This window comes from Takifugu flavidus, chromosome 19 (genome assembly GCF_003711565.1).
Source record: "Takifugu flavidus isolate HTHZ2018 chromosome 19, ASM371156v2, whole genome shotgun sequence".
In the NCBI taxonomy this organism is placed as follows: domain Eukaryota; kingdom Metazoa; phylum Chordata; class Actinopteri; order Tetraodontiformes; family Tetraodontidae; genus Takifugu; species Takifugu flavidus.
This window is the reverse complement of record NC_079538.1, coordinates 5274733-5287024: the sequence shown is the minus strand read 5'-3', so window position 1 is coordinate 5287024 and position 12292 is coordinate 5274733. Positions and strand designations below refer to the sequence as shown.

Sequence of the window (12292 nt, the reverse complement as noted above, 5' to 3'; positions counted from 1 at the left end):
CCTAGAGCAGAGACAGAAAACAAAGGCCTCTGGAAACGCTCATCTGACAGAAAAACTCTTAAAAAGCCGAAATGAATCCTGCACTAGAGTCTGCTTTACAACAAGAACTTAGTTATCCATGTTTTAGATGAATTAATAACCCCCGAACTCTGGTTACCATGCAGGCAGAGGGCAAGAGAAGTCAAAAAGGTCAATATTTTCATATGCATACATGTTGAGCTACAGCTATTTAAATATTCATTTTTATCATTTAAAAAGGGTTGAAGCTGGTCTTCGTGCCAATTTTTCCTGCTCCACTGGTCTCCTTTTACAACATTCATAATGTGGGATGGAAAAGGTCACTTTCGGACCCCAACCCTGCACAAATGTGAAGAAATACATCCACAAATACAAAAACTCAAGCACCAGTTAAATGTTAGAACAGTTTAATCATACATAGTCACAATTCTGCTTCCAAAAAGGAGTTTTTCTTCATCTAACATTTGGAAATGTACATAAGGCCACCTGAAAATGTACATGACTTTGACAGTGTGACAAAACTCATATGTTCATATTTATATAATTGACAATATTTTACATTACTTTTGCTTACAAGGTGTTAGCTGTTCTAAAATACAGCACTCTTCTGTACAAAAATAATTGTCAAATCCTGTGGAGATCCCGTTGTAGCGGCGAGGACTGCAAGCAGCCTCAGATCTGAGTCGAGTGTTGTTAGATTTGAAACTGTCACACATCAGTGGAGGTTACAGCTCCAGTTTGAGCAGAGGCAGGCCTTTCAGAATTAAAAACAAAGTAAACCGCGCCGGATTGTGGAGCCATAAACTCTTTAAAATAACACAATCAAATAAAACTGTATACATTATGTTCAAGGGGAAAGGAGTGATGAATATACACACATCAAAATGAATATTTTTGCCTTATCTCCCCCCCCAAGAAAGTGTAAAAGACATCCCATTTACAGCATAAACGTTTACAAATGTACAACTGTACAGACGAAATAAAAGCAACACTACAAATTTAGAGCAAGGCCCGTCAAACACCACAACTAGACATGTTTTCATTGAACTAATAATCTTACACTTAACTGCACATATACTACACGTATTCTACAATTATCCATATGAAGCAAAAGAAGCCATCATCACGAGCGGTCCGGGTCAGACGCTTAGCTTTCCACGGCTTCTTCCGAGGCTCCGATATCCAAAAGCAATAATTTGACTCTTACGGGGGAAAAAAAAAAAGAAAGCCTAATCTACTTCTAAGAGATGATTATTTAGTACAGAAAGATACCGTTTTCTAGGCAGTGTTCATCTCAAACTACAGACATAAGAATGCTACACAAAACATGTTAAAGAAAAAAAATCTGATCATCTGAAGGATTAAAATCCCGTCACAGCATGCCGACACATAGCCCACTCCCATCCCCACTATGCTGTACAACCAAAGCACACGCTCCGCATCAAGTTAACGGGAGCTAATTCTTCCTGTGGGAGACCCCCAATTAGCTTGATGAGGGAAAGGAAAGCTCAGGAGATATAGCAGCTCAGGTTGGTCGGTCTCCATTATTAAGTAATTAGTACCAAGGCAAGAAACACTACCGCAAAATGAAGCCTGGCGCGCTAAAAATCCTAGTTCAAAGTGGTCACGAGGACCTCTGGGAGTCTGTGGCACGTGATGCGTAGTACTGACCTGGGGACGGACTGGATAACATCCATCAGTACTGCGTAGTACTAGTTCAAACTAATCCATTGAGCGCTTTGGCATGGGAAAACATTTACTGTTCATGGAATAATATAAAATATTCAACCCCCCCAGGCTCAATTAGACAAAAAGTCTGGTTACAAAACAAAGAATTCTTTTAAAGGATCACTTAGTTCAGCCTTATAAAATCACTTGCTGGTGTTACCTGTAGGAATCGTAAATTTCAGCAAATGTGTGTAAGCTTTTTTTTTTTTTCTACAGAGAATTTACAAGGTAAAAAAAAAATTAATGTACAAGATAATATGAAAACCAGTCAAATACATCAATTACATCATTAACAATGGGTTTGTGCTTCACCCGGTATGTGGGGAGAGGGGGGACCCTCTGCCTGATGTGGGGCCACACCGGCGGGGGGCCGTTCTCACAGCATTCTCAGTTGAAGTCGATTTGTCTCTTGTTTTTGGTGATTCCCCAAGATGACGAGAGGGCGTCCCTATGGCTCTAGAGCATCTTTCATAGGGAGGGGGGGTTGAGGGTCCTACTCACATGCTTCCTCACAGGACCTGGGCTGCAAATCTGATTACAGGAGGCCGTTTGTGGGGCCGCCAATCGGGCCCAGTTCGGAGCCGCTCTTCATGTAGTATTTCTCTAGCTTGGCCAAGATGTGTTTGCCGTAAGTGTACTTGCGCAAAGTGGCGATGTGAGGCCGGATCTGAGGACCAGAGGGCAGGGACGGTCACCAAAGCACAAACGATCAATCAATAAGCAAATATTCCAAAACAATCCGAGCTTTAACGATTACAGTGGCATAATTACGAGGGAATTGATCAAATCATTACGGCATAAACGGTCTTTAAAATGGTCCAGTCAACAATTGCATCCGATCCCTTGAAGCACACGTTGGCGTGACGACCCTAACGCCACCTGTAACGCTCCTGAACTGCCCTCACCCACCTTGTGCATGATGATTTTACGCTGCGCTGGTTCGGCCATGTCGATCATTCTTTGGACGACGTAGTTGGCGTACTGGTCCTTCATCATGGTGTACAGGGCGCTGTGGGGCCCGTCTTTCTGGCAGCACACCTCGTCTATGAGCAGAGCTCTCTCGGCCCGGGACGAATGGATCACACACTTTTCCACAACGTTACTGGGGGAGGGAAAAAACTCATCAGCGCGATGTTGTACGTTAGCGTCGTGTACGCAATTTAATCAACCAACAGCTGCGGCAACATCATGACCAGCTTACCTTGCAAATTTGTGCTGGCTGAGGACAAGAACCTTTCCGCGGACCTCTGCCACTATTTTGCTTTTATCCTCTGGTCTTCCGTGTTCCAACACGTGCTGAATCACGTAGTTACCATATTGATCCTGCAGGGGGCAGCAGAGGGGTCAAAGCTGATGACCACAGAAGATCTGCGGCGCCTTTTCTGATTCTCATGCACTAACTGTCACCGCTGATTATAATGGTGTCCGATAAACATGCATCTATATGATGATAGGTAGAATGAGTGACACCCCCATTTGTGTTTCAACAAATACCCTTACGTCATCACTGCAGAAGGTCAGACAAAAGAGATGCTGCTGGTCAGACGTGAAGCTTACCAGATCACAGAACCAGCAGCATCTTTGCCCCTTCAGAAACGGGTGATAGACAGTTACGGGTGTAATTTTAGAGACAACTCATGGAGACAAGATTTCACTTGGCCAAGCAATGAATTACACATCTGCATTTTAGTCAATTCAGTGATTTGCTGCAAGGCTATTTGACCTCCACCTTTAATTTTGGCAAAAAAAAATCCATTTTCTGTCAATCAGTTTGTAAAAAAACAGGTTTAATTTTCTTTTATCTTCAAACTGGAAAGGATTGAATAGCTTAACTGACATACGATTACTTTTAGGGATGTTTTACCAAACAATTCAAGTGAAATTATGCTGGAACCCAAAAAAAAAAACAACTGATTGATCAAGAAATACTGGAGCCAAAGAGATGGATGGTCACACAGTGAGGAAGCACGATTCTGGCGAATCCTCAGTGGCACAAAGCAGGTGGGGGGAGGTGAAAAGGTGGCTTAATGGGTTAGAGGAAGGCCTGCAGAAGCCGGAAGGCTGGGAACTATCTAGAAGTTAAAGCAGAGTTTTCACAAAAGAAGAGAAAAGGGGAAAGAGGAAGCGAGTAAAGGGGCATCTGTGAGAGACGCAAGTTGCTCTGACCTTGAACAGTGCATCACGGGAGACTGTATAATATGTTTTGGGTGTCATCTCCAATGATACGCCTTGAAATTTCTAGATGAAATAAGTGAGGTGGCAGGGTGGTTGTTTAATTAGGAACAAAAAAAACAAAAAAAAAACAACATGTAATGACAGCTAACACATCACATTGCACTTAAGATTTAGCAGACCACAAAGAAACGTAACAATGAAAACATGAAATGCTCATATATGGAGGGAAACATGCTAACGAACACAGCGGTCATCTAGCCGACAGAGCGCACCACATCTGTAAACAACGTGGGATTAAAAATCAACCCGACAGCTTGAAACAGATGCGCTCACCTGGCCCAACTGTTCAGAGTGCTGATGCAGCTCTTCCAGGATGGGCAGAGTTTGCTCCTGGGTGCAGTGCTCCAAAATCCTCTGGATAACTCTGCAGCCATAAGGGTGTGTGGAGAGCACAAACACCTAAGAAATAAGAAAAAAGGTTGAGGACTGCAGGGCAGGAACGACTTTGTGGAATTCACCTTTCTTTAATGAAAACAAAAGACATTCATCTTACCTGTCCTTTGAAGGCATCGATAATGAACTGAAGGGCCTGAGGTTGGACGCACTCGATGCACTTCTGTACCACGTGGTTTCCATTCTGGTCCTTCACGCACTTCAAAACGTGGCCGTCGAGCTCGCGGACAATGTCGCTCTGAAGTGCATAAAACAAGTGGGCCGACATTACCACGCTGCTAAAGTGGACGAGGAGATCAACTGTGACGCAGTAATGGCTTAAACCATTAAAACGAATGGAAATCTCACTTACAATTACCTGCTGGTCTGAGGAGATCGATTCCAAGGCTTTCTGAATGACTCGGCAGCCGTACATCTGCAGAGCTAGAGGGAGCACGTGCCCACGGATGCGTGTTGCCAAGGCCAGCTTCTGGTCTGCGCTTCCAAACTGCACAACACAACGCAGACTCAGAACCAAGACCTCGGACAAAACTGACTCAACCACCGAAGTGAAAGTCCTAACCTCAAAAAACTTCTGGATGACGTAATTCCCAAATACGTCAGTCATCAGTTGGTAGGCGGCTTGCAGAATCTCACCAAACACCATCTGCCTCTCGGCAGGCGTGGCCCTCTCCAACTTCTGCTGAATAAATCTAGACAGGGAGGCGTCGGAAGGATTATTGACAGACCAAACAGACGCCATTTCTACCAGAGAGCCCATCTCACTCACCTGGACCCGTGCTGGTCTTGAGAGAACTCCACCATGTGTCCCGGGAGGTCGCGGAGTTGAAGGTTCGGGAAGCGGTTGTTTCTGAAGTCTTCCAGGAGCCGGCTGCGTCCGGACGGCATGACGTCTGAACGGCTGTAGCGCGGCCGAGAAGGCGGGAACAGCTGGCTGCTGGAATTGAAGAGGCTGGAGGTGCCGCCGGTGTTTCGGTACTTGGCCTCGGCTCCAGGCGCCGCGGAAATGAAACGGCCGCTGCCATTCGTTAGTCCACCTGGGTTCACAGAACGACCAAACGCTGTTGGTGCAAGGAAAAGTAAGTGCAACACACATCAAAATTGAATCAACTGCAGCACAATAAGTGTTAGGAAGAGCTCGTGACTGCTGGATTTACCGAGGTGAAGGCTGGAAGACGAGCCGTGAGAGGAGGGCAGGGACGGTGGAGGAGTAAGAGGAGAGTGACCCGGTGTGAGGCCGATGGGGCTGGGTGAAGAGGAATAACCAAGGCTGTTGTAAAAGGGCTGTCCGATGGGAGTTAAACTGCTGCCTCCACGCTTGTATAAGTCCGAACTGGCCAACAGTGAGTCTCTGCGAGATATGCTGCTACTGGTAGAGCTGGATACTGTGAAAAATATAGAAAATAGAACATTCAAAATACATACACGCGCACACAGAGTCAAGTTTTGGTGTCCTTGCGTGCAGCACTAACCAGAAGATCCGAAGCCTCCCAGAGCCGAGCCCAGTCCCACGCCGAGGGAGCCGCCGGTGCTGCTGAAGCCCAGGGAGGAGCTTGGAGGTGGTGCAGCAGATGTATGCGAGAAAAGGGAGCTGCTCTGAGACGTGTTGGGGACTGATCCAGAGCCGTAAAAAGAGCTGGAGGGCAGGCCGCTGCTCGGTGGGGGGGCCTGCTGCTGCTGCTGGGGTTGAGGTTGCGGCATTGAACGGTAAAGCCCGTTGGCAGGACCAGACATGTTGTTACCGGAGCCGGATGCTGACACTGCAGCGGCTAAAGGAGACGGTGGCGCCAACAAATATAAATACGTCAACATCGCTGTATTTAATGTAAAGGTGATGTAGTGCTTACCAGCTTGTGCTGCTGCGGGGTTTATAAGGAGAGGGGTCTGGACGAGACGTACTGGCCCGCCCAGACCTGTTCTCGCACCTGGACCCATAACCAGAGCACCAGTCTGGTCATAATAGGCAGCAGGAGCCAGAACCTGATAACCTTAGGAGGTAAAAATATGTATTAAAAAGAGCCACGGATAATATCCTAAATCACGTATACACTGATAAGACACAAACTGTATGACTGTTTGACACCAACCAGGCATTCCTGTGTATGCTAAAGCTGGATTAGCAGCCGCCGCTGCAGCTAGTGATTCTTGCTGGCTCTGTTGTCCTTGCCCAGGAGTCAGAGGTCGCTGGTTCGTTCCCGTGCGCATCACCTGAAAGACAGAAGGGAAAATGAGCGTTGATGCATCAAAAACGTTACAGTTCAACACATTTGGCTGGTTGTTTAAGAAAAAGAAAAGGAGCTACATTAGCAGGTCTGTGTGGATTGGATTTGATTGAATTCCAAACAGTCGCCAACTAAGTCACATCCATCAGCTGCACCTTTCAGATAAACTTCAGGAGCTCCTACCTGTGGCTGGCCTGGCCCTGGTCCCTGATTGGATGCTTGCTGACTGGCTGAGTGACTAGCAGATGATGCGGGCTGTTGCTGGAAAAGATTGGCTGGGTAAACGCCCCAGGGAACTCCGTAGTACTGCGGCGGAACCACTGTGGGTCCTGAGGAAACAGTTTCACGTTTTATATGCGTGGCGGATGGCGAGTCCTGTTTACACACGGCCCAAAAAAATGACGTATACAAGCATCCGTTTTGTGCACACCTGCAAGCGTGGCCGCTGCCGCCAGCCCAGCGGCCGTGTAGGGATCAGTTCCAGGGGGGGCTGCATTAATGATGTAAGGGTTTGGCACAAATGCAGGAGCAAGGCCAGCTGTGTGAGTGGAGGAACAGGAACGTTGGCCATTACATAGCTAATTATGCATAATATTGTTCAAATGGGGAACAAATGCCAGTTTAGAACGTTACATAAAACCAGATAGTTTGAAATCTTACCAAGATGCTGCTGCTGGGCTGCAGCCAAGGCGTACTGTTGCTGCTGAGCTGCAGTGAGCTGTTGGACAGTCAGAGGATTGGACCTCTGGAACAACTAGAGAGGGAAACACATCAACATATCACACAAACAGCAAAAAAAATAAAAAAAAATAAAGGAAATATATGAAATCTGTTTTGACTTTTAACAAACCTGCTGCTGGGAGCTGTAGTCAAACAATCCTACTGCAGCCCCTGAGGAATCCACCTGAATCTGGTTCCCAGCGTAGTCGAACTGGAGGGACTCCACACCGGCCTGCTGCTCTAGACCGCCCATGTTCTGGGCCTCCTGATTCTGGAAGTCCTCAGCCGGCGGTTTGTTTTGGGTGTGGTTGTGTTGTTGAAGCACGTGAGGGTGGTGCTGAACCATCATTTCCAGCCCAGACTGGCTGGGGCCCATCCGCTCCACGGCCTCAGTGGGAGAAGCCTGACGACTTCCAGGGGTTGGGCTGGAAGAACAAACAGGTTTAAGACCGTCAAGCAGAACTCGGAAGTTTTTCCTCATCTTCACTGAGAATGCCACTGATACTCCACAACGTTCAATAAATACAACTAAAACCATTCCGGAACACATAAAACATAGTTTAAAGGCTGCCTACTTGAAATCCTTGCAGTCTCTGTCCATCCCGTTCAGGAGGCCTCTCCCGTTGGCTTTAGCAGGGTCGTTCTCCTCGCCAACCTTCATCTCCTGGTTCTTGTCTTCTTCAAAGGGAGAAACCTTTTCTTGGGCGTCACTCTTTTCTCTCCCGTCTGGGGCACCATCTCCCGTGCCCTGTATACACAAGCATGAGGTCAGACTATATTCCACCATTAAGAACAGCAAAAATCCTTAAAACCAGGATACACTTACGTAGCCGCCGTTCCTGTAGCGCCCGTCCATCTTGTCGCCAGGCGAAGAGCTCAGCACGTACTCCACCATGCTCACCCCCAGGCCTCCACCTTCTGAGCGAGGTGAAAGCACAGAATTGGCATCACCATTCCCATGGAAACTCTGGCCTGGTCGCCGCTGCACCATGATTGGCTGAGACACTGAATGATCTGAATGAAAAGCTGCCATCAAATATCTAAGTAGCTGTGTACCTTAACTGTGGCTACGTTAAGAAAGAAAAGAACCCTACTGAGATCTGTATAAAAGTATGATCCACAAGGATGCGAGAGACACTCACGAGATGATCCCCATGCATTCTCCCTCCACTCCTCCCCCAGGAGCATCCCTTTTCTTCCATCCTTGGCCAACTCATCCGAGTCCCACAGTTTTTTGGCTGGCAGAAGCTATTAACACAAAAGGAATAATTAAACCCGTGTTGAGATCATTTGATCTACGTCTGAGAATCACTGAACAAAAACAACTAAAGGATCCTGACAAATCAAACCTACCTAAAGCAGGAAGCTAGTGCAGCTCTAACAACAGCCTGATTTCAACCCATTCTCACTCCTCACACTTGCTTTTTAATGCTCTTCTTTTCCTTTTCATCATCAACAGAAACCTCAAAATTATATTTGGCTCTTCCAGTTAACTGTAAATTAACGCCACGCTGTAAATGAGCCTGCTGGATTTTCATTTACAAGAGTCTAAGCTCCAAAACAGAAAAGAAATGTGCAGTTTTGCCCCAATCCCTGCAGCTGTGAATATGTCCTAACTACATTTACTTGTCATTGAGCCGAGGCTGATTATTATGAACAAGAAAAGTAAAGAAATTCTCTTGAGCCTCGACGGACTGGTGAACTTCACAGAGAAGCGCTGATGTCCCTCACCTCTCCCATTCCTCTTGATTCCAGAGCCAGGGCCTGGAAGTCGTAGTTCATCTCATCAACAGCCCGGAGCTGAAATAAAACACACACAAAAAAAAAAAGAGATTAGAAACCGAAAACATGAAATTATAATGAGGTCTATTTTGCATTAATGATCCACTCAGTTCTTATCAATTCTTCCTTCTTCTTATGTTACTATTGTAACAATAAAGCTAATGAAAACATGTCGCGCATGCTAGTCAAATATTACTCTCTTTCAGGTACACTTCTGAAAGATATACTGGTTAGGTGAGATGGGTGTGTTGCTCCCGGTAACAGCAAAATGGAAATGTAATCCAGGAAGTTGCATGTGATCCCCGCGTAAGGTGGAAAATGACAATACAGACAAATCTGCACTGCATTTGGAAGCCTTTTCAACAGCATCTCTGCGCCGTCGCTGTAGCTACAGCAGGTTTACGGAAGGTTCGCTCTCGTGTGGCATTACGTGCACAGAAAAACAACAACAGCAGTCGACAATCTGGGCTGCATATGCTGCACATGTTCAGAGGCGGCGCGGCAGTTGGAACGAGGCAACACACAGAGGCAATAACTCAAACGCAGCATATGAGTGACCCCAACGGTTCAAAGCATCTGGACGCTTACACTGAAAAGCCTTTTGGACAAAAATCAAACCACGATCCAAATCCAAGCACGCGTGTGTCAAACATGGCGGCGGCAGTGTTGCGGTACAGGGAAATACGCCGCGCGGGCTTCAATTCCCATCTGAACCGTCACCAGAACGTGTTTGAGGACGAGTGACTGTTTCTGAATGAGAGAGTCTGTTCTCAGCTCAGGCCACCCCGATGCTGCAGGGACCCGATTTAACTGCGGACATTTGTCAGTTCTGTCTTAACACATCTAAGCCCAGCAAAAAAAAATACAAAAAAATGAGGCGTTTGGCACAAAACCCACCATGATGGGTGCCAAAGTCTCCCGCTCTCATCTGGTGGCGTATGTCCAAGAGAAATGCCAATGTCCGAATAATTAAACACCCGACCGCGTGTTTACCGTGCACTGGAACATACAAACACGGGGCTGAACTGGCCAAGAGCAACATTACTGACAGGACGTGAGAGCTTATCCAATAAAAAGATCTAAATCAAATAAACACAAGTCTCCATATTTATTTTTTGAGCCCCGTAATGCGGCTGGAACGGATGAGCGTGGCTACAATAACGGATCTCTCGGGATCACTGATCACCTGATCGACGTGATTGGCGTCTCCGGTCGGCCAGCGGTGCTTGCTGGGTGTGCACCCTCCGAGCTGCTCCCCAGGCTGCCTTTGAAAGAAGTATCCCACCGTGGCATCATCCTGAGACCGGCCGCTCAGCGGCGGCTGCGGCGTTCCGGGGGTGGGGTTGACGACCCGGTCCATTCCCTGTAAATGAGGAACCCCCGGAGACTGTCCAGCTACCCCATGAACCCGGACGCCTCCGGTCTCAGGAGCTCCGTTTGCATGCAGCATCCCGCCTCTTGTCTCCTGCCAGGTCACGTCATTCATACCTAGGATGCTGCATGGAATGCTCATTCCACGGAAAAGCCTAACAGAAACAGGGAATAATGACGGATAATTCATCACCATCAGGAGCAGACAGGCTCTGGTGTGCAGTTAGTTCATGCCATTCACATTTGTATGGGAAAATATTCAGGATTGTGGCTATGAATGGCAAATAAAGTGAAATAAATTCTCCCACGCCAGACAGTTTGAATGATTCGGATTTACTATGCTTTTATCCACCGGAACCTTCCACCGAACATCGATTTATGACTGTTTGCTCGACCTAAAAATTACAACGGCGTCAATTTCACGGTCTATTCTACACGTTTAGTGTTTAAAGCACACACATAGTATCGAAATAGGTAGTACAATTTTTGATAACTTGCCAAGTTAATAATGCAAATTATTATGGTCGCTACCGATATAGTGATAGCAGGAAAACACCGATGGTGATACGGCTTCAGAACATTCGTTTTCCTAACAAAGACATACCGCACGCCTCCGATAACAAAAAAGGTATTCCGGGGAAAATTGGATGCGTTTATAATCCACTGTAATACAAAAAAAACAATCGTAAATATCTGGGAAACTCACACGAAGATCTTTAACAAGCTGTCTAGCTAACCCGGCCAGCAGCTTCGGCGCTAGAAAACCAACTCTGTAGCCTTTATCTCACGATAGGTTCTTAAATCTCAATGGATGCAACAGGAAATCTGCAAATTAAAGTGGATTTGGGGGGGGGAGATAATGAGTCTGAAGGGTTTCGCGGCGGCTTGTAAACGTAATTGACTCCGGTTCGCGTTAGCAACTCGCGCTAACTAGCTAATGCTAACCCTAGCAGGCCCGGTGCGGGTATTGCTGGTTGCCGACGCTGCACATAAAAGGTAGTTTTCCCCCTGCTGCTACCTGTCGTTATTTCAGGTAAAGGGAGCGGCCAGCCTGGTTACACGGGAGAAATATGTGCGTGCATCTCTCGAAACGGGAAACTCGTCCGACGCGAAACGCTGCAAATTAGCCGACACGAAAGCTAGCAAGCGCTAATTGCCAGGTCGCTGCTGTGTGCTAAAACATCGACCAAAGCAGTCAGCGGCTAAACAACATGGCCCCCCCTTCAAGTCCCAAACACAGGGGCCTTAACCGCTAAACAAAAGGGGGAAACGCTCAAACCGCGGCGTTGAAGTCCGCCGATCCGCACGCCGTCGGCTCCGAGGCGGACGCCCCGGGGAGATACTCACGCGTCGTCGTGTGGAGAGAGGGTCGATGCAGGCTGCACCGCGTCCGTCCGGCTGGATATTGTTGTGTTTCCTGGGAGAGAGCGCTGATTTAGCAGCGCCTTGATAGTCGCAGCTAAGAGTTCGCCTGCGCCAGTGCCCCCTCCCCGCAAATAGCGTAAATTACGTAGACGCGCGTCTGACTGTCTCAGGGATGGTTCGCCTCGACCCGGGCGCGTTCCAACGGGCGGAGGTTAAAAAAAAAATCAACAATAACTTGTTTTGAGAGGCTGGGATTATTTATTCCGGGTTATTATCGCGATCGTTTGGGGAGATTTAATGTGTCCAAATACGCCTCTTTGATCGACTGTGCGCGCGCGTGTGTAGGAAGGCGAATTCAGCGGAAGCCGCACGAGGTGTGAATTGGAAAATAAATTGTTGCACCGGTTTTCGTCATTATGCTGATACATGTGGTTGGTTTTGGGGCTGGTTCTGGGTCG

General features: G+C 47.2%; 1 protein-coding gene across 15 annotated transcripts; it reads right to left on the bottom strand.

Moving 5' to 3' along the window:
• Positions 1-408: 408 nt before the first annotated feature.
• pum2 (pumilio RNA-binding family member 2) lies at positions 409-12193 on the bottom strand. Of its 15 annotated transcripts, none has more exons than XM_057016048.1 (23): positions 11749-12193; positions 10285-10624; positions 9048-9116; positions 8411-8564; positions 8143-8330; positions 7892-8064; positions 7447-7741; positions 7257-7350; positions 7027-7134; positions 6780-6925; positions 6462-6582; positions 6222-6362; positions 5847-6143; positions 5532-5759; positions 5144-5435; positions 4937-5066; positions 4727-4861; positions 4475-4612; positions 4255-4380; positions 3913-3984; positions 2948-3069; positions 2656-2848; positions 409-2413 (listed from the first exon to the last, which is right to left on the bottom strand). In XM_057016048.1, the coding sequence occupies exons 2-23, from the start codon at positions 10609-10611 to the stop codon at positions 2282-2284; spliced, it is 3681 nt and encodes a 1226-aa protein (XP_056872028.1). In that variant the 5' UTR covers positions 10612-10624; positions 11749-12193; the 3' UTR covers positions 409-2281. The 15 variants fall into 15 exon arrangements, with proteins under 15 accessions (XP_056872028.1, XP_056872027.1, XP_056872031.1 ...); XM_057016047.1 differs by having other exon boundaries at positions 11817-12193; XM_057016051.1 differs by having other exon boundaries at positions 4733-4861; positions 11817-12193.
• Positions 12194-12292: the final 99 nt, after the last annotated feature.

Bases quoted from the DNA above. Each gene is read 5' to 3' on its own strand.
- pum2 (XM_057016048.1), bottom strand. From the start codon at position 10,611: ATGAGCATTCCATGCAGCATCCTAGGTATGAATGACGTGACCTGGCAG. The intron at 6,144-6,221 runs GTAAGCACTACA...CGTCTCCTTTAG, and splicing joins CCCCGCAGCAGCACAAGCTG to CCGCTGCAGTGTCAGCATCC. The intron at 4,862-4,936 runs GTTAGGACTTTC...TGTGTTGTGCAG, and splicing joins TCATCCAGAAGTTTTTTGAG to TTTGGAAGCGCAGACCAGAA.